Raw genomic sequence first — 27,018 nt, 5'->3', positions numbered from 1 at the left:
GATTCTTAACGCGGCTTCATTAGGACAATGTTGGTATCATTCGAAAGTCCTATCATTAAACATAACTAAGAACAGAAGTATGACGTAACTTGTGCGGTTGTTATTGTATTGAACCGTCCAGAACCCTGCACCACCCGAAAAACAACCCATCCTTTTCCAACACAGAGATGGCCGACGACGAACGACAGCAGGGTAAACCATAGAAGTTCATAAGCAGCGACAGCCGACGCCTCAAAGAACCAACGACGGGGTTTCCCAACACAGAAACGACCGGCGCGACAAATGCAGCAACAACAGCACCGAAAAACCCACCATAAACGGCTGGGTAAACCATAGACGCAGGATGCAGCACAGGAAAATGAAGCGCTACCCAACAGTTACCTGGGATCGCAACACGGAAAGACGACGGCACTTTGGTCCTTTTTTGGACGCACCACCAAACGAGGGGTTTTTCCAATGCAGCATTGAGAACGGGCAAGACGATCACGGGTAGCGACGACACCGACGGAACGCGGAGGACGAATGTATATAAAGAAATAGATTTTAATAAACAGCTCTCGCTCAATTGAGGCTCAGTCAGTGATCAGTGAAGAAAGGATTCAGTCTCATTCTCATTTCACTCAGTCAGTCAGTGATTTACGCTCATTCGGATTCACTAAGTCAGTAAGAAAGGATTCAGTCTCATTCTCATTTCACTCAGTCGCTCATTCAGTCGATCAACATTCGGACGCAGTCAGTCATTGGATTTCAGTCTTCAGTCGGAAAGAAAGATCAGTTCAGTTCGAACCTTCGATCAGAGTGCAAACCAGTGCCGGTGTAAATGTTCAGCCTTTTTAAGTGAGGTCTTTACGATTTCTGGTGACAGCGGTGAAAAATGTTCAACGACAACGTGTGAAGTCGTTACATTTTATGGTGACAGCGGTGGGATAAGAATCCCGTGTCGATAAGTAGTTATCCGGTGGATAACGAACACGACACAGTGTGTGAGTTTAATGTGCCGTGATGCTACGTCGAGCAGTGAAGCAGTGGTGAAACAGTGTATAACACGAAGTTACAAATCGCCTAGGAAGGAGATCGTCGCGGGTACCTTCCGCACCAGGAAGACCGTGCGGGTCGATCAGCAGAAGGAAGAAAATGGCGCAGAAGAGGAGGAGGAAGGTGACAACAGTGAAGGTGATGGTGACAACAATGACGGAGCCGAGACGAGAACGGAGAGGGTCACCGAGTATCACGAACCGGGTCACCGGTATCATCAGTTCACGAACGTCACAGCCAGCTTTCGAAAGCTTGCCTGCAAGAAGGATGTCCGTACGACGAAGAGTGCTTCAAGCGTGACCGGCCGGGTCACTATGCTCGCGACTGCCAGAACGTTGACGGAGGCGGACGACGACACTGCCAACCCCAATCAGTGGAGAAGACAGCCGAGGTAGCAGCAAGTTGCAGCCGTGGTCGCAGAGCTCGATGGGCCGAAGTCGGGTTACTCGTCGCAGTATGGCAGTAACAACACTGCGGCGTATTTCCGCTTGTCACATCAGCCCTCCGCAGCCAATGCATCGTCATCGCCACACCAACAACAACAGCCATAACAGCAGCAGCAGATTCAACAACCGCAGACGCAGCAGCGACTACTGAACCAGCAGCAGTAGCAGATTCAACAACATCAGCAGCAGTAGCAGATTCAACAACATCAGACGCAGCAGCAACCACTGACCCAGCAGCAGCCGCACCATCATTCCCATCATCAGCGCCATTCGACAGCGGCGCCGACAATCCGACCAAGTTAGTTTAAAGCAGAAAAGAAAAATGTGTCAGGGGACACAATTTTGAAAGATACATGAAAAGTTGAGGATCCAGAAGAGAAGTACAAAAGTAATACAATTAAAAGGACACGGCTAGGTTGCAAAAATATGAGGAAAACGCTTGAGAAAACAAAGAGAAGATAGAGATAGAGAGAAGAAGGAAGTCAAGGAGATTTTAATCAATGAAAGGTAGAGATATGCAACAGAAGAAGTTATGGCTTTATAAGCACTTTGGGGCTTGTTAAGATTCCTAGAATCATAGGTGTTCTAGGTCTGGGTTCAATTCCCAGAACTTCAAAATTGATAAAGGGAGCCAGATCAACTTAAGACCTTCTGAAGACCCAGCATTGCGACGCACCTGCATGGTAAAGACAAAGTCGTCGAATGCTGGTAGGGAGTGACAATTAGAAAAAGGCAAGAGTTATCGCGAGGAAAATTTCACGAAGAACAGAAGAAAACAGCACAGGAAAGCGTTTTAGAGAACAAAGAGAAAATAGAGATAGAGAGAAAAGGGAAGAATTATATGAAGAAAACGAGAAAGATAAGGAACACTAGATAGACAGATAGAAAGTGGAGAGAGATAGAAGGACATGAAAGAACATAGAGAAAGAACGCAACACAAGAAAATCAAGCGATAGAAAAACCCGGAAGAGCAGTTAGAGTCACACACAGGAGGGCGAAAGAGCAAGGTCAGGAATATCATCGTTATGTAGGAGGATTTGCTAATGTCCTCGCTACATAATTAGCAACGTAGAATATCCGGATTTTCCTCTTTACCCTATGCAAGAATGTAAAGAAGGGTGTAGACGGAAGAACGGTGTAGACAGAGATGAATGTAGGCGGAAGAACGATGTAAACAGAGATGTAGGCGGAAGAACAGTAAGATAGCGAATCGTAGCCAGTAAGATCTTGCGCGCCTGAAAGACCAGCAACACACTTGAGAAAACATCTGTTCCAGATATAGTCTCAAGCCCGAAAAGAAAAATGTGATGAACCGTCCAGGACCCTGCACCACCCGAAAAACAACCCATCCTTTTCCAACACAGAGATGGCCGACGACGAACGACAGCAGGGTAAACCATAGAAGCTCGTAAGCAGCGACAGCCGACGCCTCAAAGAACCAACGACGGGGTTTTCCAACACAGAAACGACCGGCGCGACAAATGCAGCAACAACAGCACCGAAAAACCCACCATAAACGGCTGGGTAAACCATAGACGCAGGATGCAGCACAGGAAAATGAAGCGCTCCCAACAGTTACCTGGGATCGCAACACGGAAAGACGACGGCACTTTGGTCCTTTTTGGACGCACCACCAAACGAGGGGTTTTTCCAATGCAGCAAACGATCGGCTACTGCAGGGGTAAACTAACGACACAAGATGCAGCATTGAGAACGGGCAAGACGATCACGGGTAGCGACGACACCGACGGAACGCGGAGGACGAATGTATATAAAGAAATAGATTTTAATAAACACTCGCTCATTGAGGCTCAGTCAGATCAGTAAGAAAGGATTCAGTCAGCTCATTCATTCACGCAGTCAGTCAGGATTCACGCTCATTCGGATTCACTAAGTCAGTAAGAAAGGATTCAGTCTCATTCTCATTTCACTCAGTCGCTCATTCATCACTCGGACGCATTCAGTCATTGGATTTCAGTCTTCAGTCGGAAAGAAAGATCAGTTCAGTTCGAACCTTCGATCAGAGTGCAAACCAGTGCCGGTGTAAATGTTCAGCCTTTTTAAGTGAGGTCTTTACGTTTCTGGTGACAGCGGTGAAAAATGTTCAACGACAACGTGTGAAGTCGTTACACGAGGACGTTTTCTTTCTTCTGAGCTGTTAGGAAAGTTGTGTATCCGAGACGGGATGCTTGCAATTGAAGGCTCCATAGGTGAGCTCAAACGATGTTGCTTATAATCGACGACAACAACTCCACGCTTCAAACTAATATAAATGATGCCCACATATCCCTCTTTCTTGAACCCGAACAGAGTGCTGTTTCCGGCTACGCTAAGGTTGAGGACCTGTCCATGTTCATTTCCGTGGCACTTTTCGTCCCCCAAAAAGCGGCCATCAATCATCGGGTCCGCTCCTTTCGCTCCTAGTGAAAATGACACGACATCGGTGATGAACTGGGGTTTGAAAAGAAAATATTCATCCACCAAAGCAGGAGGCGCAACGGTTTGACGCTTCGTTAGCCTTGCTCCTGGACCGAGACCATCTCAGGGATCGCACATCACGGAACGGATCCCGGGACCGTTCCGGGTTCGCCGCTAAACCGCCGGAACTTTAATCAATATCACAAACAATCGAGTAACTGTCAATTGCCGACGGATCCCTCGTCAAACCACAAGTCTATCGGCCAGGGGTGGCACTCTTATGAAGAACGAACTGTCCCCCCGACCCGAGGGAACCGCCTGCGTAAACTAGCATTCACGGCGCGTTGCTGGCGTGAAGCAAAACCCTTGTCAAGAAAGTTTGCTGCGGTGCGATTGTCGGTGCTTCGGTGGATCGTAAGTTTCGGGTGAGCTTCGGAACGACTTACGCGGCGGATGCTTCGTTTGGTTGTTTATCACTTGTGGATTTTTTGGTTGTCCTCCCCAGGAGCATGAGCTGAGCAAGACTGACGCACGGAGTCATTAAACGGCCGGAACGCAAATGCACAGGTTTTTTTTACTAAACCAACAACGGCAGCAATTACAGTCGTTAACTTGGTTCTTCGGTTCGATCCCACGCCCCAGAAGCGGATTAAGTGGCTCAAAGTGTGGAAAATCGATGGCTCCGAAAATCAATTGGCCACAGCTACGGCAAACGGTCGGTTCCATTAGCCCCGGGTTTCGGAATTCTCCACACACACACACAGAGGCAGCTGATGGAAGCTTATTAGCCGGACCTGCGTCCCACTTGCGAAAGGATTGATGATCGCACACACGCAAAGCCCACTGATTAGATGGCTTCCGGCGATGGGGCGATCACAGGCTCCCTTTCACAGGGACCCTACGCATCTTTCGGGCCATTGCGCCGATGCTGATGATGGCGGCGGCGGCGGCTCGGCCAGCCGGCCGGAAGATGGTTCTGGCTTTCCAAGAACGGCCGAACGGCAGGTCGCCGAATGGCAGCGAGTGATACTCGACTCGGTAGCCATCCAATTATCGTCAATTAAACGGCGAGATAAGATAACGAGAGGCTCACAACTCCCGTGGCACCCGACGGCAAGGTCACCGGCGATGGTGTCGGCGATCGGGATCGGCGCAATTCCGGGCGTTCGATTATTTAAAACGTCCGCTGCCCGACGTCCTGCCGGCGACGGCGCCGAGGGCCGAGAACCGGTTCGAAGACCGACCGACGCCAATCGAGAGAGAGGTGAACTTCCAATAGAGTTATGCTAATTGATGTCCGCCGCCAGTTGGCAGCTGGAGGCCAGCGCCAGGACTGCTATCGCAGCGAACCGATCGAAGTGGCGCCCAAGTAGCCTTATCACGGCACGGTGGACACTTGACGGTGGGCCCTCTTGGGTCCTGGCTGGGCTGGGCTGGGATGATTAAAATGTGTGCGTCGGCGGTGGCGGTGAAGTGGCAGGACAGATAGGACGCACATACAGCCACAAACACATAGACACACTCATGTACACAGAATTAATTGCACCGGGGTGGGCGGGTGGTGGGCGGGGTGACAGCCGCAGACTGCACCGACGCCGGGACGATGCCGGGAACATGCCGGCGGACTAATGAGTTTCATTTACGACTGACATGATTAGATACTTGTTGCGACCGTGTCGCGACAGGAGTCGCAGGAGCTCGGTGTTCCGGCTCCGGCTTGTACTTACCGGTTCCGCGGGACTTTTGGCGCTCCTCGTCCTCCAGGGCAGCGAGGACGGCCGATTTGGCCAGGCTCGGCGGTTTGGTCGTCGATGGATCATCGAAATCGATTCTGGGAACATAGAAGGAGGGAAATAGAGAATGAGTGAGAGCGAAGCAAAAGAACAGGAGCCACTTAGTCAATTTGACCTTTTGTTGGGTGGGGAGGGGGTGCCCCGATTGCCATGAATGATTCGGGGCGCGTTTAATGTCTAAAGTGGGCGGCTGAATTATAGATCACTCCGGGAGGGATCGCTGGTGTCGATCATATTTCAATTTAAATAACTTTAGGCGGCAGCCGGCAGCCGACAGCAGGAGCCTCGTGAAGCCTGTTTGTGAAGTGTCAAGTGCTACTTGACACTGCGCGCGTGCTGGACCGAAAAAAAACCCCGATGTGTGGGAATCGGATAGAACCGTTTCATGTCGACAGCGAGAGTTATGTTGTTTAAAATGGAGCATCGAAAGGATTTGCTGTTGGCGGACGACGACGACACCGGGCCGGTTGAGCCGGAGTTCTAATTTAAATGGATACATGTCATCCCGAACTTGCCACGAGCCCGGCCCCGAACCGGAGAGGTCAAGCACCGGCGAAGTTTGTCGTCCACACGAATGCTTGCGTCCTTTTTTGTGCAGCGCCAGTGTGAGCGAACATTTTCTCGAGAGTCCAAATAAATCAAATTCCACAATGTTTCACCACGGATCCCACCCGTTAGGACCCGTGTTGGCAGCCAGCCGGTCTGTGGGAAACCAGAAACATTCTTCTGTCTGATGGGATGCAAATCCGAGCCAATCCGAATCGGATTGTTCGGGCAGCGCACCCGGCGGGCTAGGCCGGAAAATTGTGTTCCAATCTTCTGCTACGATCGCTCACACGTGCCGGAGCCGGAGTCGAGTGGACTCTGCACTCTGATGTTGGTGCTCCGGTAGGCTCTAATTCGAAACGGGCACCGGACACCGGTCCTCGTCGTTGCCGAGAGTACGCTGTAGGCTGATCTGTGGATTACAACCGAGTACGATGCGGTGCACGATAGTGCGCCTCGCACTTGGTTCGTGACGGTCGAGCTTTCGGCTAACAAGGATTTTGTTGTACGTAATGTGAATGTTAGAGAATTATGGTGAGCCCGTAACACTCGTAACTGCTCCGTTCGTCTAATTACTGCTCCCACGAAAACTGCTCGAAATTTCTCGAATCACGACGCAGTCCGAGGACCGATCGGAGGTGTCGACGCCACTTCATTTGCCGATAGGTCGGCACGGGCTCGGGAAAATTAATACAGTTAACCCAAACACGAGGGGGATTCTTTCCGCGTGCTCACCACCGCGTGAACCGAACCACCCCGTTAACCTGTTGGTTTCCGGTGGTGGTGGTGGTGGGCCAGGAACGAAACCCGGATGTCGGTCGGTCGGTCTGTCGGTTGAGCGAAAGTTTCCTATTCATACGAAAACTCCCGACTCCCGCCTCGATCGGAGCGTCGGCCTCGGATGCCGGGCAGGATGATGGCGAAAATATTTGCTTATCTAATTTGCAGGCCGAAAGTTTGCTCGTTTTCCAGTCGCTCGGAAAACTCGGGCATATGTGAGCGGTGATTGCGTCTCGCCCGCTCCACCAACCAGTCTTGCCCCGGTGGTGAGCCATCTTGGCCGCTTCTTATCACCCGGCATCCCCGGGAAAGGTTCGGCAGCCGGGGCCGAACCTTGTGGCGACCGAAATCCGGACCGTGGTGTGATGATTGAAAGATCTGGTTGTTTGGTAAGTTTTCCCCGAGACTCACCCCACCGCCCGCACCCCCCGAATTGGTTCCACGGTCTCTGGCTCTGATTCCCATTTGGAGCGTGGAGCGTGCGGTGCGCGTGGTAGCCATTTTTTGTGGGGCTTCCTGCCGCTGCCCCGCCTGGTGCTGGGCGGGCCGTGGAAAACTCTGCCGAAAAGTTAGAGGTCCTGAAAGTGGGCCGAGAGTGCAGTCGTACCTTTTCCTTTCATCCGTGTATTACAGCATATGCAAATAACCCTTATGAGGCCCGGTGCCGTAAAGTGATATATTTCCTCCGTACCGTGCCGTGTCGTTCCGAGTGCTGTGTGTGTGTGTGCCGTGCTCACGCTGGAGGATCTTTCTCGCTTTCCATGGAAATCGATACCTTCGAAGCACGGGCGGGCTAGCCTGGGGCCGGGGCTTGGATGGGTGGCTATTTGTTTGCTTTAGAGCCACGCCCGGCGCACCCGAGCGGTCCTTGCGAATCGTTGAGAAGAATAATTCAAAAAGTTTTCCCTTCCCGGGCGAAGTTTTCCCAGGGCTGCTCGGCGGGGGAAGAGCGCACCGCGGGAAAGTTTTCCTGTGAGCAGGACGACTTTTGGCACGTCGTGCCTCTGCTTTGCAGTCTATAAATCATTGATACGATAAATCTTTATCAGACACTTGTCGGATTAGTTTACAAACATGACAATTTTCGTTGGCCCCCGTGTGGGGTTTCCGAATTGTCCTCGAAATAGGCGCCCTTGGCGCCCCAAAGGATTGCATTTGGAACCGGAACAGCACTCGGAAAACGCGCGTTAATGGTTCGATTTCATCATCGAATTATGAGCGAACGAATTAATTCCTCGATTACGAGACGCGAACAAGTGTTTGAAATGTTCCCGGGGAACTTTAAACACACTCCCATCACAAATCAACCATTTCGGAAAGGTAAACGGCCAGCACCGGAGTCTATTCACTCGAGATCACTTATTCCTTCGCCCGCCTTTTTGAGCGCTACGGCGCGGCGAGTGATTTCATCGCCCACGCTTGGTCTCGGCACTCCTGGAGGACTCCACGGTGCCGACACGGAGCGAGGGCGAAGATACCAGAAACGATTACGGATTACATACAACGGTTGAATGAAGATATAAATCCATCAAGATAAACATTTAGATATTCCACTCGATCGCTCGTCTGTCGGGCGCCCGGTTGGCTGACGAGACTCGTTCAACAGCAGGACCGTGCCGGAACCGGAACTCGGGGGATCCAAGGATTTCCGGGCTCTACTCCGGGGGCCCCAGCACCAGGCACCGGGGCACGGCACAACAATTTAATCACTCCGACCAAAACTATGCTCCGGGCTCCGGGATGAACTGACCGTGGACGTGGATGGCCCCCGGGTTGAATGGTGTGTCTATGGGCAATAAATCATACCGGGATTTACTTCCGAACCGGTCTCGCACATGCACAGAAATTTGTCCACCCGAATGCTAGGTGGATTGCAGGGCGCTGGCATGCGGACCAGCATGTCCTGCCAGTCCTGCGCTACGGGACGGCATTACTATCTCACATCTTCCCAATTACCTCGGCGCTTGGCGGGGTGGTCCAGATGCCCAAAACTGGCCGACTGGACGACCATGGAGTGACCATTCTTTTGGCAGCAGTAAGTCAGCCGGTCCGTTACCTGCTGGTCCAGTACCGGCGCCCCCCGAGGAGCGAGGTGCCCTCGGGAAAGTGCAGTTCTGTGTTCAACTGCCAGCCACTTGCCAGTGACGCAAGTATTAAATACTTGCCGTGCCCTACAACTCACACACACACACCCTCATACGGAACAGGACTTGACTTTTCGATGCTGAGAGCACTTAAAATGGTGTAGACCGAGATGAGCCATGTACCGGCTGTCGGTGTCTTCGGCCCTTTTATGGCCCCACTAAGGACGCACTAAGGCATCGCATGACACGTCACGACCGAATCGTAACGATAACAGCTCGACTTATCTATTTATCATCGTGATGTCGTTTGGAAGTTCCTGTAGCAAGCTTTGCTTAATGTGTTTGTTCCTGACGAACGGACTGGACCATATTTATGAATCCGGCAACGGCAACTCGACCGTATCATGGTTCAGTGAGCAAGAAGCATCAAGGAGAAACTGTAAACATACATTTTATAACAGGATTTCAGGGTTGCTGAGGGCGAAATAAATTCACTCGCAAAAGTGGCCAGTAATTTCAATTTGTTCTTTTACAGACGAAAGCTGTGGTTGAATACCGTACTCTGATACACTTAAAATAATTATAATATATTTAATTCTCCACGTTCTAACCTCAAATTCTGCACGTTTCTCAGGAAACATACTAAGCCACTCATTCGGGACAGCAACTGTGGTCAACTGTACTTGCAAACAGTTCTTACAATACGTTGGTAATTACACAAACACACACTAACACGTACGCAAAGCTGCTCGTCGGATCTGCTGGCCAACAAAACCGAAGAATCGTGGCCTACGAAGACCCGGTGGGCAATCACAGTTAATAACGTTGAAGAACTTATGGAAACGGACCCGGTTGGAGCGACCGGACTGGATGCTGACAATAGTGACTTCCCGGAGGGTAGTGCTCCCTCCCGGACACCCACCACGTTCGGTTACCCCAAAAGTGCCCCAACTCAAGACCTGCTGTCACCATCTCACCCGTCACGCCGGTTTGTTCTGTTGGCCACGACGCACGACGAAGAGTTTCCTGGAACGTCCAGGGTCCCGGCAAATTGTAGAATCGAGTCGCCGGACCGGTGCTGGGCTTTAAAATCCCTGCCTTGTCTGCCCTGGTGTTACATTTCAACAGAAAATCCATACCGTGTGGTCGGGGTTTATGATCCGCTCCGTCGGTCTCCGGTCGGTGTTGGACCAGATGGAGTGGCAGTTGGCCGGTAAGACCCGGCCAGGCCAGAATATCTCTCTCTTGCATAGGTCGAGAGTCAATCAATCTAAATATCAGCCTCATGGCCCCCGGTACACCTCATGGCGGGTATATGTTTCCAGTTTTCCATTTCACTACTCCAAGAACACACACCGAGGTTGACCGCAACTACGGCAGATGTCCGACCAGAGGCTGGTGAACTGGTTTTGTCGAGAGAACATGTGTAACAGTGACGGCGTTCTTCGCCGTTACCTGCCAGTGGTGACCATAAATTCTGTTTTAATAGCTCGTAAAAGAACAATGCCGACGGTGGATGGCGTGGCGTGGCAGCGGTAGCGGCAGCGTTCGGAGTCCGTAATTTGTTTTTCGGCGATTAACTCCGGTTGATTTCCCGAAGGATCTCCGACGGTCTGCCCCGGTAAGCCCCCAGATGGTCCAGGAAGGCTCTGGGAAGACTCCAGACTGCCGGCCAAGAACGACGTCTGGCTGTCGGACGGGCGTCCGCCTTGTCGAAGATCCGGTCGGCCGTTGGTCAGCTTACCATCAATCCATGCCAGCCTACGGTTGGCCGTTCGAAAAGGAAATCCGGTAAACACCCCGGCGGCAGAGTGACACGAAGATCGGCCGGCCCGTCAGCGATTCGTCTTCATAATCGTAATAAAGCAATTTTCCACACTATTTCTCGGTACATCCTTTGGCCGGCCATGGCTTTTGTCCTGCCCGAGGTTTGGGGGCGCATTAATTTGGCGTTCTTTTTCATCGTGGCCTCACACGTGGCCGACGGGGCACATACACGAGTAGTGCGGAGTGCGGCACAAACAGATGCCCCAGGGACTGTGATTTTTCATGGCTCTGGTGGTAGGTCTCTTTAAAACCCTACCTGGACCATGTTCCATCGGCCGGGAACAAATTGTGTCTCGTAAATTACAATTCATAATCCAATTTGCTTAAAACCTTCGTCCACCGAGCGAATGGAGTGACATTGTGGCCGACAGTGGCCGACGATGATGGGTCAGAAAATCCGGGTCAGCAAACACGATGATGTTGCACGGCGAAACATAATAAACTGGTCGGGCCCCATGAGTTCGCCCGTGGGCGGGCAGCCTCGAAATGAAATGGACACAATGAATCGGACAACTGTGAAGGAATGGACCTCCCGTTTTTGGGGCCACCACCCGTTTGACCACCCGTTCTCACGCGCCATCAAATGCACGGGGGTTACGCTTTGGCAGACCGGCGACCTTCGCAAGGATTGCGAAGGTTGCGGCATATGGTTCACGATGGAGATTAACTTTGGCCATGGTGGGCAGTGCTAGGAGAGGAAATGTGCTGTGCAAAAGTGGCAGTCCACACCCTTGTTCACGACACACGATGATGAATGCTAATGAACGAATCTATTAATTATTTTTCTGCCCTTCCAAAAGGGCGCCCGAATGGCCTCGCCGCCTTTTTGATTTCTGATGGAGCGCGTTTTGGGATGACCTTGGATGTGGCTTGGATTTATGTGGCTGTTTAGGATGAGCCGCGCCAGTCGACCGTTTGATGTGACTCAAGGCCCAACTTCTCGGTGCCCTCAGTTCTGTCCAGAGAGTTTCGTGGAATGTTTGGCTTGTGAAAACAATATTCCCAATTAACAGAGAATGTCGCAAGGTAGAGTCAATTGGGTGTCAATTTCTGTGCGATTTTAATTGGACGGCTCCCCATCAGTTGCGTTCTGCTGTTGTTACGGCGACAGTTCAGTAAATTAAAATTGTGTCCATTTCAATTACGTCACATTGATATAGGACGAAACGGAATGTTTAGCAGCAGCTAGGTCGCTTTTCTGTTAACGCCATGTTAGCTGAACAGCTAAATTGGCTAAATTGCTATCAAAAGGAACTCCAAGTTTCCAAGAATTCGGCGATCACAAGTAGGTATGTCCGTCAATGCTTTTAACACGTCCTTTCAATCGTAAGAATGGTTTCATAGCGGGGATATTTGAGGCATAGAATAACTGGCTAATGATACTGCAATGTCCCGAGATATTTTGATTACTGAAGGTCCTCATAACAGCACAGCTGCAGCTGTATTACATTTATTAGCTTAGAGCCCTGGGTCAGTGCCAGCATTGCATGGAATTTTTGACAATTGGAACGCAGCAAGACCAAGGCATACCATCTCTGTTGATGCCAGTAGAAACTTGGCACCGCTCTGTGTCCTTACGCTTACATGAATTTAGTTTTAAGCTTCTTGAGCACAGCCGGGTGAGCGAATTATATCGCGTTCGAGCGCAACATGAATACGCTGAGGAGTCAATAGCGACGCGGAGTCGAAACGGAAAACTAATTTCCACGACCAGCTTCTTTGGTTACTGGATATGTTCTTCAACTTGAAGCAAATGGGTACCCTAGCTGTGTTTCCTAGCACGGAAAGTAAAACCTTTCCATGTCCGTGCCAAATCCCGCGGTGCAGTGCAGTGTCTAGTTTTTGAGTTCCTCCTGGATTGTGATGAGTTGCGATGAATTTTCTATGGCAACGAAGCAATCAAACTCGGTACGTCGTCCGCATCGAAACGTACCTTCTGGGGCTCCGATACTGCGTGACACGCTGATGATAGGCCATCATTGTCACCGAAACCGCGTTCGCGAACTACCGGGAAGCACTTGGAAAACTAATAAAGTCGCGCGCGCGGCAACCCGACACCAGTTACGAATTACACGCGAGAGTCCCTCGGATCGCGCGCACACACACACACGTGGAGCACAAAAACACGCACTGTCGAATGTTCGAGTCCCGAAAATGGAGGGAAACCCCAATCTCTGGAAGGCCCGGCTGTTGATGCTGGAGCTTAAACTCGAGCCCTGCTTCTTCGGTTTCTTCGCTTAATGTTTCCGAACACTCAAGTAAAAAGAAACAAAAACCGCCCAAACTCGCGACTCACTGACACTCGACTGGAATCGGCCACTATTTTCCGATTAACGCGCAGATATTCACGGGATCCGAGCGGGATAGAGCAAAACCTCCCCGGGGGCGGGTTCGTCCAGGTCAGAGCGCACGGCGTAATTTTTCTTGTGTGTCCGGATCGTTGGATCGTTTCGCGGAAAGTGGACTCATCGATCGTTGGCGCGCCCGAGCTATAGGCCCGCTACCGAGAGCTACCTCCCTTTCGGGCCAGTCCCCAACCATCAACCACGTAGTGGTGGTCCTTGGTGAGAGGTGGTAGCAGGAAAGAAAAGCAATACTTTTCACTCGACACACGCCTAGAGGCTCAGCCGACGATGTACACCCGCAACAATTAGATGAAGGTGTGCGATGATGAGAACATTTCGGTAAAAATACATCCCATCTCTCGAAGGCATCGAGTGGCCTCTTTCACGCAAAGTGCATTGGCCAGCGGAACGCCGACTGTGTGCCGTCGAGTTGACGAACGATCCTTGCGCTGGTTGATGTGCTTCGCGCGACGTCTGACGTCAAGCGACAAAGATGACAGCTGATTTCAAGATCACACTCAAACCGCCGCCGGTCGGTCGCAGTCGGCTTAGTCATATACGGAAAATATTCACGGCCATCAGCGCGGGCCGAGAGAGCATCAAAACAAGACATCGCCTTCGGGGGGGCCAGCCAGGATACCTGTCCGGTGGGGATGTTCTAGAAGCGGTTAACACCCAACCATAAACATGGCTGACTAATGGCGTGTAACGCTCGGAAATGCTTTTTGCTTTCGTCGCCGCTCGCCGCTCGCTGGTTGGGGCAGTATTTTTAAACTCACCCGAGACAGCGCTTCTCCTTCCGCGCACCACCACCACGGGTGCCCACTTTGTACGGGATGCTCCTTCGCGCGCGCTGCCAATAATAGATCGATGACTAACCGTTTCGTGTACGGGGCAAGGGAAAACATGCTTCTGATTTTGGTTTACTTTTTCCTCTTCTGGTGATTCGATTAGCACAGGCTTGCCGTTTCGCGCTTCGGGGGTGCTGATTCATACCTCGGTGCGGCGTATAAAAATCGCGGTGCAAAGATGGGTCAGTTGTTGGGGTGCGCATGAAACGGACAGACCATCGTCGGAAAAGTGCACGATGACTGCACTTAAGTGTTTGAGCAATTTGTAACTCACCAACCGATGGGTGCAAACGATGCTGGCAACTGAGCGTCTGTTTGGCAGCCAATTAGGAGAGTCTTTTGGCCAGACGCGTAGATTGCATGGCAGATGGCCCTTTCAAATGACACGACATGCTGTGGGTTTTGTCAATAAACGGTGTACCGGTGTATGTTTCGAATGAGTTATTCATTCGACTATCGTTTTCGATGTCGATTTTTCTGATTCCAAACCGCAACCTCGCAGAAGTCCCATCCGTCATGGTGTATTTGGTAGCTCAATGATGGTACAGTCAAGAATTAATCTACAACTTATGCTTGAGTTGAGATAAAATCAGATGGTGGGTCAGCCATCCGGGAGCAGCGAAATGAGAAACCGAGTCCGGCATACCAGAACATTGCCGGAGCAACAAGAATTCGGCCGAACGACAACTGGAAGACTGATTGTGGGAATGGATCTTTGGGTACCCCGAAACTGGCAACCGAACCGAGCTTCTTTTGACGGAAGTAACGAGATTGCAATTTCCTTTCTTGAGATGATGAGTAGCATTTTGTCATCGGTCTAGGGCAGGGTCTCCGCCCGCATCCCTTTGATCCGGAAATGAACAGCTCTTCAAGCAGGGTGTGATGGCGCGTAACAGAAGCATGAATTTGTTTCTTATCGTACCACCATTATTTCGATTTGCTCGCAAGGGTAGGTGGCAATATCTTTGTTTTATGTCGCCAGTTATGTCGCTTGAATGTTTCGCAAACGTACACAGTATGTTCGATAAATAACGCGATTTCATTTAAAAAATATATAAATGCGAATCGGATAACGGATTCAAAAGTTATGCGCGTTTATGTGTCAGTAGATCTATGACGTGTATTAAAAAAGTAAGCGAAGAACAGAGAGCTAATATTAAATTTGGTTTTAAACTTGGTAAAACATCTACTGAGACCTACAATTTGCATTTACGGTCACCTGGCGGTCACCAAGACCGAAATCATTCAGCATCGGTGGAAGTTCCGAGTTCTATCAAGTTCTGTTTTCCGAGGAAGTTCCGTTATCGTTATCTTCTTCTTATTTATTTGGCCCTACAACCGTTGCGCGGTCTTGGCCTGCACCAGAGACAATGTTAATCTCTGATGCTCTCTGTAACGGATCGTTTTTACGGGCGGGATTGTTAGCCCCGCGCCAACCCCTCTCTCCCGCCGGTATCGGGAATCGAAACCATGGGTGGCTGCGTGACAACCGGTCACGGGATTCGAAACCCAGGCCAGCTGCATGACAGCGAAGAGCGTTACCGACTGCTCTATCAGCGGGGGTAACGTTATCAAGATTGTGAAATAATTGCCGTGGATGGAAATTTCACTGTAAGAATATTTGCTAAAGAGTGTAATTCATGTCAAGACACTATTTGGAACATTTTACGTCATGATTTGAAGAAAACAAAAGTTTGTGCCCGTTTTATGTGCATTAACATACCGTCAAAAGCGCGGTCGTGTCACCAATCTGTTGAATCATAAGACCATTTCCTATTTCCGTAGCTCAAATTGGCCACGAAAGAATACTTTTATGAAGACGTTCTAGCGATTCAAGCGGCAGTAACACGGCCCAAAATTTACTGACAGATAAACGCGCAAATCTTTTTTATTTAAAAGAAGAAGAACGTACCTAATTAATAGATGTGACGGTTTTTTATAATTTTCAAAAAAATCGTTTTGTATTGAACACACTGTTTATTGTTAATCAACAACAGTTTTCTCCGTATCTTGTGCCAATGAACTTGAAAAGGATGCACCATTTGAAGTGGCGTTAGGCGACCAGCGAAGCCACGTTTAGGTGAAATAAAAGTTACACAATTATGCCGTGTTTGTTCGTCCGGAAAAGAAAATGTCGCTACCGTGCACGCCGCGAAAATTGATTGCATTTTCACCTTCCGAAGGGCACCATTTAATGAGGTGTGAAATTAAATCACTGTCACTGTTTTGTGTCCGTGCCCGACCTAGAGCGGGAGCGAGAACACCACCGAAACACAGAATCCAGAGTCGGGCTTCAGATTTTTTCTGCCCCCCCTTCGGCCACCTTTCCGTAGGTCAGGACCTAGAAGGCAAGGCAGAAATGCTGCACGTAGGATACGCCATTATTGGCTCGGTGACTAATGATTAAATTTTCGTGCGCAACTTAATTAACCTTTCCCACGTTCACCGACCGGGCTTCCGACGGATAAGACAGTCGCGGACACCGCGCCGGGTGCCGGCTATTCCCTCGCCCCAACGACGACACCCAGCCCCAAGAACCGATATGCACGACCGAACCGGAGACTCTGCAGCCGATGGGACATAAACGAGAGAGAACAGGCGAGAGCTGACCGGCGGGCAAGCCGGAGGCAGGGCGCGCGGGTGACAGACTAACGATCGTCATCCACATTTACACTTCCGGGGTTGGTGCTCCGGTAGTGTTTTGCATTAATGAGTCTTCCGGCTTCCTTTTCGGGGGCCGGCGGTCTCCCTTTTCCGCCCATTAATCCTAATCAGGGAATGGTTCTGCTCGTCAGCTTCTCGACCCCCGGGGGCGATTCCGGGGCTGCCAAGGCATCCCTCGCCGATAGATTCCTCCGCTCCGGGGGTGAAAATTACTCCATCGAAAGCCGCTCCGAAGCGGCCGGGATGAAAGCAAAAACAAACCGAGACGTCCAACGTGGCCCAGCCCGGCTAATGGTATTCCAAGAGTCGAACTTCCGGAGTCGGAGCGCCGGTCCTTGCAGCGTGGTGGTGCTGGTGCGAAACCGGTCCGGAGGCCTCTGTAGCGATGCCTCCCGATTCCGTCTTGTGGCAGCGGACGCCTCGGAGAAAAAGTACGACCGTTCCATTCATCTCACGTTCGAATCTAATTAGCAAGAATGAAATTAATTGCAGGTCTAATTAATTAGCATACATGAAATATTTCTTTGCGCCCCGCGCATTACAAGCACGGCCACAGGGACGCTGGTTGCCGATGGATCGGAGCACGCCGAGACCATCGCCGAGCGCTAAAGGAACGGATCGAGCCCGAAGCCAAGACCACCAAGGAGGTGATGGTCGGACGACTGGTCAGCGCTTTCGCTACATTGCACTGGTTGAAGGTGGACTTTTTGGGTGACTCTGTCGGTGAAAGTTGGCTTAACAACTGTTTGACTCCAGTTTGCGTCACTCTCGCATTTGTTCGTATCGCTATCTCTTGATCCGCTTGCCAGCTTTAAGATGGCCGGCCGGTACTGACGATGATGATGATGGCGGTGCTTAAGTATGTAAACATGACAACGACGACGACGACGACGACGGCGATGGAGTAAATGAGTACACCTAATGCCCAAGCCGTCGTTGTGATTAGGTCGTGAGTACGTGAGGCACTACTTGAGTGGCCCCCGGGGCGGGGTGGACAGTTGTGGTGGCAGTGGCAGGGGTGGTGACCACTTCCAGCACGACACTGACCACGGCCGAGTAGAAGGATAATCCTATTTCCTGCACTTCGCGTGATGGTAGCCATCCCAGGTGGACGTCGAGATGGTCCTGGCGTGTCCATACTAGTGTGACCAACAAATAACGGGAAAACGGTTTTCTTTGTTGGGGCATCATGGTTTTTTCCCAATTTGTGAAAAGACAATTCTTGGTTCAAATTTCTCGTGATGGTTTTGTGATCATTTCATGATCATTTTCGCGCTCCGAGAATCTCAAAGATTATCTAAAAAAATCGAGAATCAGAAGGTTATCTCAAAAAAGAATTTTCAAGTTTAAAGTGAGTTCCCAATATTTTTCGGCCACAGTACTACGTTTATTTTACGTTTTAACGTCCGCCGAAAAAAGAAGAAACGAAACCACAGGAGTTGCGGTCAAACGGTTCCGAGCTTAGCCGCTGCCCAGTGAGTGCACTCCTGGCATGGTTATGCTTAAGTCCGTGGTTTTTCCTCGGTGGAATTGAAAAGGAGCGCAATACGAAACCGGAGTCAGACCGGTGCTCCAAACGTTCCACCGAGCCGGGTCGGGCACTTCATCAACGTTTTCTCGCAATTAATTTTACATCGCCCGCCCAGCGGAAGCCTCGTACACGATCCTCGTTGAAGGTCGCGTCAATTTACCCGAAATTCTCTGCAAATTGGCAGCCTAAACTCATTACTCGGTGCTCGGTGGGCAGTGCCAGCGCCGACATGTACAACTTAATCAACAATCGGTGTACCTTTTTGGGGGGGGAACACCCGGAAAACCCGAGCATGATGGATGCGCCGGATGGATTCGGGACCGGGGATAGTTTCCCTTCTGGCCGTGGCCTGAACCGGCCGAAAACAAGGCGGGCACGTTCGCCCAGTTCCCTTTCCGGTACGGTCCGGTTTCGTAGGTCGCCTGTCACTAAACAGTCGTCCAGCCCACCAACCCAGCAAACACCGTTCGATTCGTCCGTCCGTTCGGTCCATTCGACCTGGAACCGGGTCCTGGAACCGGGCAGGGATCCGCTCTCTGGACGGCGTGGTGCAGTGCACACAATGTAGTGTGTTGCGTGATTGTCCCAAGGCCACGGCGAAGGCCCGACCGCCCGGGTCGATGTTTGTTCGGTGGAAAACTTTCTCGTCGCTGTGAGAAGCTGTGGCGCTCGCTAACGAAATGATGTACCCTGTTTGGCCTGTTCTAAATAAGTTGTTCGAAATCAGGCTACACGGCAGGCTATGGGCGGCAGCGGGGCTTTAGCCTGGCGCGTTCGGCGGAACGGCCGGGATTCTTTTTGTGTTTTTCCGGGCGGTTCCGGAGTCTGCGGATCGGGAATGGGCCCGGCACGACATAGTTCACGCTCACGTACCGGGAAAAATCGGTGAAAAATGGCCGCTCACTCGCTGGCCACCGACGATTGCCGTCGGTGCGGTCGTGGAAATTCGAAATTCCGTCGCGGTTGAATTGGTTTCTCGGGGCGGTTTGGGGTCGAATTGTTTTCTGTGTTTCCCGGCCGCCACTTGTTTGGGGGGCCATTTTTTCTTCACCGGTTTTCGAATTCAGCGCGGAGCGTCAAGCCCGGGCTGTGTTGCGCCGCTTCTTTTTCGGTTCCCAGAACACAAAGTAAATAAAATAACGATAAAAATAACATCGTCATCATCAGCAGCAGCAGCAGCATCATCATCGCCAGCAACAATTGTGTGCCATGAAACAAAAAGAACAATCATTCCCGTTACGACGGAAGGAGTTCCCCAAAACCAAACCGAAACGAACCGACCCGCCCGGAATCCTGGGACCCCCAGCGCGGTAAATTTGAAATTCTTTTTCCACGCCGAAAGAAAAATATTTACCGGACGTGATTTATATATTTGCCGTGTCCCGCACAAACCTCCGGCGGGCCCGCACGATCGTACGCGGAAATGGAACCATAAAATCCGGACGGGGCCCGACAGGACATCCGCGCTTCGCGACGGGACATTCCGCGGCGAAAGCGCCCGAAGCCAGAGCCGGAGAGCTTGGGGTTGAAAAATTTCACTAACCTCACTGCAACACTACTACTACTCACCCCATGGCGCCGTTCGAGAGGACCTTCAGCTCGCGGTCGAGCGTTTCCTGGATGTTCTTCTGCGAGTAGAGATTGATCGGCGAGTTGAACTGCTTGTGAACGAGCCGCCGCTGCATCGTGGCCATCGTGATCGTTTTTTTCTTCGAGTGCTGTTCGTAAACCTTGAGAACCTTGGTCGAGTGCTCCTTTCGATGACCTCCTTCTTAAGATGGTGTTCGATTTGAGTCCGACGTTTTTTACACTCACTCCTGCTGGTGGTTCAGTTATTCGGCGTCCGTTTCGCGCTGCGGTTCGTTCGGTATTCGTTTTAATTTGATTTTGGTTCAAATTAAACAAATCTCCGTCCTGCGATCGTTGGACTGCTCGGGATGGGGATACTGTTGCCTGGAAAGGTCGTAAGAAACGAGACTTTGAGGTCTTTCCCGAATTTAGACGGTATCTGCAAAAGCTCAACTGAACCCTTCTTCATGTGGTTTCCAACTTCAACTTTTCTGTGCTGAAAAGTGAACAACCAGCGAGTGTAACGTGACCGACATATGTTTTTATCAACGCAACTTAAAAGAGGAGCTTTGGGTTGAATTATTTATGTTCTTTCGTCGGTGTTATATGATCAATTTTTCTGGCGGTGTTTCAAATTCATCAATACCATTAATATATGTTTTTTTTTATATCAACGGAAACGTTAGATTTATTTTGTCTGCTCGAGCTTACAATTATCTTATATTGACCATGTTTTAATATTGAGGCTCAATATTCACCAACAGGCTCAATATTGAGAAGAGTCATTCGGAACACGAATGCAGTAAACAGAATGAAAAATATTTCTGGTAAAATGCGTTGAAAGTTCACTCATTACGAGTGTGTATGTATCGGGAAATTATCTGAAGTCATTGTGTACTAGTGTGGGCCAAAAGTATTGGGAATTTGCTTGTAGCACAAAAAATCTTTATTTTTCTAAACCGATGTCCTCCCTATTACATAAATCCCTACCTTATGCAAAACACCTATACGTACAGTTCGAACATTTCTGGGAATCATCTTAAACACATTCTTCATTTAGGCTTTTAGCTATCGAGCCACTATCGACTCCAAACTCTGTGCAGTTTTAGGCTGGATACGAAGGTTACGGAAGGACATAGGTCGATATTGTGATGAAATGATCACGAAATTGTCACGAAAATCTGTCACGTCCGATCCCGTCCACAAAATCCGATCGGTTTTGACGTACAGTTTTTCGCAAACGACGTATAATACTATTCGTGGTTGAAACCTTCGCCGATCGGAAGGAATACACCACAGAGCCGTAATCGAAGGCAATTGTCTTATCGTTTCCCTTTGTCCAAAGTTGCACCGATTCTTCTTTGGTGGCTGATACATTTCCTACATTCGCCATACTTCATTTACAAGACTTTTGCCTATTACTGAACGTCAGCCAGCAACGTGTCCAGCGGACGCCGGTGAAATCTGATGTAACGCAGAAGAAAACGGACATTAATTACGCAAGTCAAAAAATGCCAAAAAGAAGTACCATCGATGTCACTTTGCAAGTGCCACAAATGAATACATCGCTTCTGCTTCATTTCGATTGACCAATGGTGAAGTAAAACAGAATCCGTTTTGGCAAAATGCTCGCAGATTGAATTTGCGAAGTCGCCAAATGATGCAATCGCCACTCGGGATCGATCGGGATCGGAGAAGAGCTACAGGCCACGTCCTGGAACTGGCCGTCGAAGCTGCACGATGCACGATTTTGCCGCCACATTATGTGCCAATTGCCTTACTCGTGGGTGGTTGGGGTTTCCGTGGGCCGCACCCGGTTACGGAAATGTGTAGCGACGACTTAACGGAGATAGATTGGCTACCGGAGACGATTCGAATTTGCATTTAATGCACCTTCGGGCGGTCACCCACACTGCTGATTTCTGGGTACGCTCTCGAGAGGGAGTTCCGGTCACCCTCTGACTCTCGCTCTAGCGCACTGTTTAGCACGCGCACACCGCCTAATCCTTCGGATCCTGTGGGCTGTGGTTCGAGGTTCGGGATGGAAAGGTAATCTGGGTGTAGATAGAATTTAATTCATTCTACAAAATCGCCACCATAGAAGCCACCCGGGTGGCTGGGTGGCCGGTTCCGGTTATAATGGGAACCAAAACCACTGACGAGATTGAAAACACATGCCGACCCGAGGTCGCCGGCCGGGCGCGGGGGGTACGCATCCTCCCCGTAACCCGGTCCCCCGGTCGGGCGAGGATGAAATTAAATTTCAAAATTAATTAAATGCATTATGAATCATCGCGCGGTATTGTTGCTTGGCTCGGCAAAGCCGGCCAGTGGGCCAGTGGGTGGCTAGACGGGCGGCGGTCACTAGGCTGCCCACTCTGCGAAGAATTTCCACCGGTCACGGGCATTCGATTTGAGCACTCGTTCGCCCCAAAACCGGAACCAATCTGCGATGACGAGGGCTCCTTTGGCGGTTCTTTCCGGTTCCAGTCCTTATGAACCGCGCGGTGGTTCGGTTCGGTGCCGGTGCGAAACGGAAGCCAACCCAGCATTTCAATGCAATGTGTGTGTGTGTGTGTGCGAGGGGTAATCGCTCATCAAAGGACGGTGGCTACCGAACACACACACACACACACACGCGCAGACACTCCGGTTTGGCGCTCGGAAGCAGGTGCTCGGAATGATGAATTTCCCCAATCCGAGGCAAGTGTTTCGCAAGGTGATTTTCTAATTAAAACTTCTTTAATTAGAGAGAGCCCTCGCGTTGTTTACCTTCCATCGTACCGTGCAATGCGCGCAAACAAATTCTTCGGCTGGTAGGTTTCGTTATTAAATAAATTATAATGCAACTGCCACTGCAACTGCATTCTTCGTCGGAGAGAGACAGAGAACACGCGCCTCGACACTGTTTTGTTAACGTTCGTTCCAATTAAGTTGTCTACTTGGATGTTGGCCCATTGGCCCATCACGGTCGATCCACCCAGCATCGGTGCGAAGGTTGCTAAGATTGATGCTCAAAAACGCTCACCGGAAGCGACCGGATTTGTGCATCGGGAGTGATTGTGACGGACAGCTGGTGACGCGAGCGTAGGAAATTATTTATTTAGAAAATTGATTATCAATTACAATTACACGGTTGAGGGCTCTGCTTCGCCGTCCTTTGTTCCGTTCGGCGGACAGGTCCAACACTGAGGACCCGTTTCGCGAGCGCGAGCCGTTCTGTTGTCCTGTTTCGGTGCACCTGTGATCCAGGTGGCCCGGTGCGACGGGCCAACAATAAATTACGAATGCGAATGCCGTCCCGGAAACGCGGGACGGAGTGCGTCCTCACATTCAGTTCATCACCGTGTTGGGTTCCCCTTTTTCACGGTTCTGTATCGCTTCGGTATTCGGCGCGAGTGCGAATGATAAAAACCCGAGGCCCCCGAGACTGGGTGAAATTTTTGGTTTTCCGATTTGTTGCCGCGGAAAATTCGACCCCTCGAGATTGGAGTGCGTTCGACCGCAGATCCTAGCGGCATCGGCAGACGACACCGGATATCCGTTGGGTAGGGCGTTCGGTGCAACAGGCCCCGGAGGGCAGCGTGACCGGCAGCGTGACAAACGCACGCTGCACGCTGCGCGGGATCCAGTGGCCGAGCTGGGTTCGATTTCCGGTCCCTGGGTCGACCCCAACCCCTGGGTGCGGTTTTTCACCCCCACCCGGCACTGTGGCCCAGGGTTGTTTGCAGTGCACTCGGCCGGGCACGCGGAATCGGTTCGCAAAGAGATAAGCCATCGCCCTGGCCTGGCGAGGATTTTATCTAGCCCGGTGGCTCCGGCTGTCCCGTGTAACGTCCACCAAGCCCACCGAGGCCGAGCCGGAGTGGACTTCATATTTTATCCCTCCTTCGCGTGCCATTATTTTGGGGGCGAAAGTTTCGGAATACTTTCGCCGCGGCTCAATCGGTGGGCCGCCGGGCTCCCGGTCCACACCTGCGATCCGCATGATTTATGCAGCAATGCGCCGACGGGGGTTCTGTGGGTCTGGTCCGGTAGCGTAACGAATTGGGAAATTTGGAAATTCGATTAATTGGGTCGCTGATTGCATTTTCTCGTCGTCCGCGGGCTGAGCGAACCGTGCGAGCCTGGCATTAGCCGAACGACTGCTGGGCTGTTCGAATGCGCCCCGGGGTGTCGGCGCAAATGTGTTCCCGTGGCCCATTCGAAGATGCTCGGCGTGTTGCGTGCCCAGCGTGCCCTCAATCAGCGTTCTGTGGTGATAATTTTTCTTATTAATTTCACTGAACGCACGCAGTCGGCAGAAGTGGAATTCAATTTCGATAAAGTCTGGAACTACCTTTTTCCGTAGAAAAGAACTCGTTAAATCGATTTTAGGGACGCAGCAACACCTTGCGCACCACCACCACCTCACAAACGAGCTCCTTTTGCTGTGCCGGAAGGGCCGTCTGAGTCGTAAAGGATGTGGAACTTTTTCGTTTCGCTTGCCCAATTACGGGGTGAATTAAATTCAGTAATCGCTTACGCATCAGCTGCCGGAACACGGCACGCTCTGTACGCTCCGTGCTGCGACAACCCTTTCGCAGGCAGGATCGAGTGCTTCGGATGGTGTGCCACCGGAATGTGTGTGTGTGTGTGCTCAGAAAAACTTTCCAGACACAAACCGTTACAGGCCGGTTACACACGGCACATACACACAAAGAGTGCCAACGAATATGAGCAGAGACGCGTGTCGTAGAAATTAAATAAAGGATAAAGGAGCGCAGCTGGCACCGGCGACGGCGCGGGCGATAAAAAGCCGGCAAGCTACTAATCAAAAAGTTGGTCAAAGCAAATTTCGCCAGCAAGCCAGCCAGCCAGCGCCACTTTCGGGGCCGGGAATGCTAGGTTTTATTTCTACACATCCGCGGAACGCGGAAGTGAAGTAGGGGCAAGTGTGTGGAACCCGTTCTGACTGTTCTGCTGGCACTTGCGAGGAACGAAACATTTCGAGATAATAATTCATCACAAATTTATTGCCTCATGCGAACCGGAGGGCGACATCAAAAGAGAGTAGCGCGGAGCTCATTTTTTGTGTTACGCACGGTGAACAGGCGGCCCAGCGGGTGACTGTGCCCGAAAAAAATGAAATTTTTCTCATTCCGGTTCGGTTCAAAAATATTTAATGTGACGTTCGAAGAAAGTTGAGTGTGTCGCCCACGGATCAGCGATCGGGTTGGAGCGAAAATGCTCCAACGACATCATTTTCTGCTACCACGAAATCCCAGGTTCTAAGATGGTCGACGGGCTCTGTTTGCTCCGGAAGGTACATTGGTGTGCTTGTGTGGCTTGTCAAAACTTTTCCACGTTTCCAGCGAGTGGTCTGATTGTGCGCGAAGGATAACAAGACCCCTGGCTGTGTCGCCTGGCAGTGTGGATTGTGTCCTTTCATCGACGCGCTTAAGGTAGTTTTGGCGTTCTCCGAAAAGACGATGCGATTGAACGATGCAAGCGACGCAACAGCGCTCGCGACGTCAGCATGCAACAGCCCCCCATTGGGTTGGTCTCTAAACAACGATAAACGGAAGCGAACCTGAACCCGTTGCCGGGATGAGAAGCTCAATTTGGAAATTTATGCGCTGATAAAGTAGATTTTAAATTCAATTCGCACCGAGCGTTCGAGCGGCTTCAGCGAGTGTAGTGGACACAGATAGTTGAGCTCTGGGATCGCTACACGGAACTGCCGACGCTGACGACGACGCTGATAATATTCCCGAAAAGTGTAATCACATTTCTTGGCCATTATTGCTGCTGGGCGGAAACGAGTATTGAAAATCCTGGATCGACGGCGATACCCGTTGGCGTGTTGCACATTATGCCAGTGCACTGTTTGTGGAGCAGGTCAACCGTCCTTCCGGCCTTCTGATCCCGAAGCTGGTAACGTTTCGGTTGAAAACCTTTCAACAGCCAAGTCTTACGTAGAGAATGTCAAGACCAAAGGTAAACACAGCAGCAATCCGTTTCCTTTCTAACCTGTGCTCCACAATCGGCGTTCACGGAAAAGCGGTTGGCGCTATTTATAGCATTCCACAGTCGCCCGGCATCGACGGAAAACTTACACCTGTCTGATATCGAACCGGGTGGAAGGATCGAAGACGCGCCTAAGAAGCCAGTAATTCATACGAATCCATTCGACGCGCTGGCCGGTTTCTAGAGCTGAGGGGTCCAAAATTCCTCCCATCTCCCAATCTCGGCCAAGGTCCAACCGGTGTCGGTTCTTGGGCGGTGGTTGGCTAAATTTAGCCAATCCAAACACCAGACCGGCGGCGTCCACCTACGCCACATGGGTGCTCGGAACAAAAACCGACCGACATCGCTGCTACGTGGGCCAGGTATGCTCACGATGGCGATGGGGTTTTGAGCTTTGGGCAACAACCACAGCGGCCGCGGCCCAACTATCCTCGGATCGCATGATATAAATATAGACTCAATGCACAGTGCGCCGCGCACCATGGAGTTTGCTCCAAGGTGCGTCAGCAGTGGAGAATTTCGACCAGCGCACCACCTATTTGCAAGAACTTACCAACTTAAATCGTGGATTATTCGTTTACGGGCTCCTGGTTTACTTGCACATCGATCACTTGCTGCACCGAACGAAAAACTGCGCGAATAATTCAAACGAAGAAAAGCATTCACACTGCACACACTGCACACAAAATAGAGAAAATATTAAAAATGTTGCCAACTTTATGTTTGCTTTGGAACGCTCCGGCGCGAAATCAAACTGCAAACTGTGTCCCTAACTACACGGTCCGTTCGAGTGGCCACTAACAAGCCATGAGCATGTTCGACGGGAGACGCGAAAAAAACGACATCCACTTTGCGGTCCACTCGGCGGGCTGGAAGTGAAATATTTCACGGTTCGGCCAGCTGTCACTCCTTGGCACACACTTGGCGCACAACTTGGCCCATCCAACACTCGCTTGGGGTAAAGTGCACTTTGGCTGCAGAATTCCAATATCACTCACACACACACACACACTCACACGCACCGGCTTGATAAGCGACACCTAGCACGGACCGGAATAGGAGCACCGAGTCCAAGCGCTTCCGACGGAACGACTCTGGCGACGGACTCTGGGGCTGTGCA

General features: G+C 50.9%; 1 protein-coding gene across 3 annotated transcripts in view; it reads right to left on the bottom strand.

Moving 5' to 3' along the window:
* The window catches only part of LOC128269381 (uncharacterized), a 92,529-nt gene extending 65,532 nt beyond the window's left edge, over window positions 1–26,997 (bottom strand). Inside the window, exons 1-4 of one of the 3 annotated variants that reach the window (XM_053006829.1) lie at window positions 26,921–26,997; window positions 26,452–26,574; window positions 19,890–20,273; window positions 5,627–5,730 (exon numbers count right to left, since the gene is read on the bottom strand). In XM_053006829.1, coding sequence (XP_052862789.1) covers window positions 5,627–5,730; window positions 19,890–20,014 — 229 coding nt within the window. In that variant the 5' untranslated portion in view covers window positions 20,015–20,273; window positions 26,452–26,574; window positions 26,921–26,997. Of the gene's footprint in view, window positions 1–5,626; window positions 5,731–12,862; window positions 13,394–19,889; window positions 20,274–26,451; window positions 26,575–26,914 lie in introns of those variants that run through there. The other 2 variants (XM_053006830.1, XM_053006831.1) reach the window with 2 other exon arrangements.
* Window positions 26,998–27,018: the final 21 nt, after the last annotated feature.

The sequence above is a fragment of the Anopheles cruzii genome, chromosome 2 (genome assembly GCF_943734635.1).
Source record: "Anopheles cruzii chromosome 2, idAnoCruzAS_RS32_06, whole genome shotgun sequence".
In the NCBI taxonomy this organism is placed as follows: domain Eukaryota; kingdom Metazoa; phylum Arthropoda; class Insecta; order Diptera; family Culicidae; genus Anopheles; species Anopheles cruzii.
This window is presented reverse-complemented; position numbering and strand designations above follow the sequence as displayed.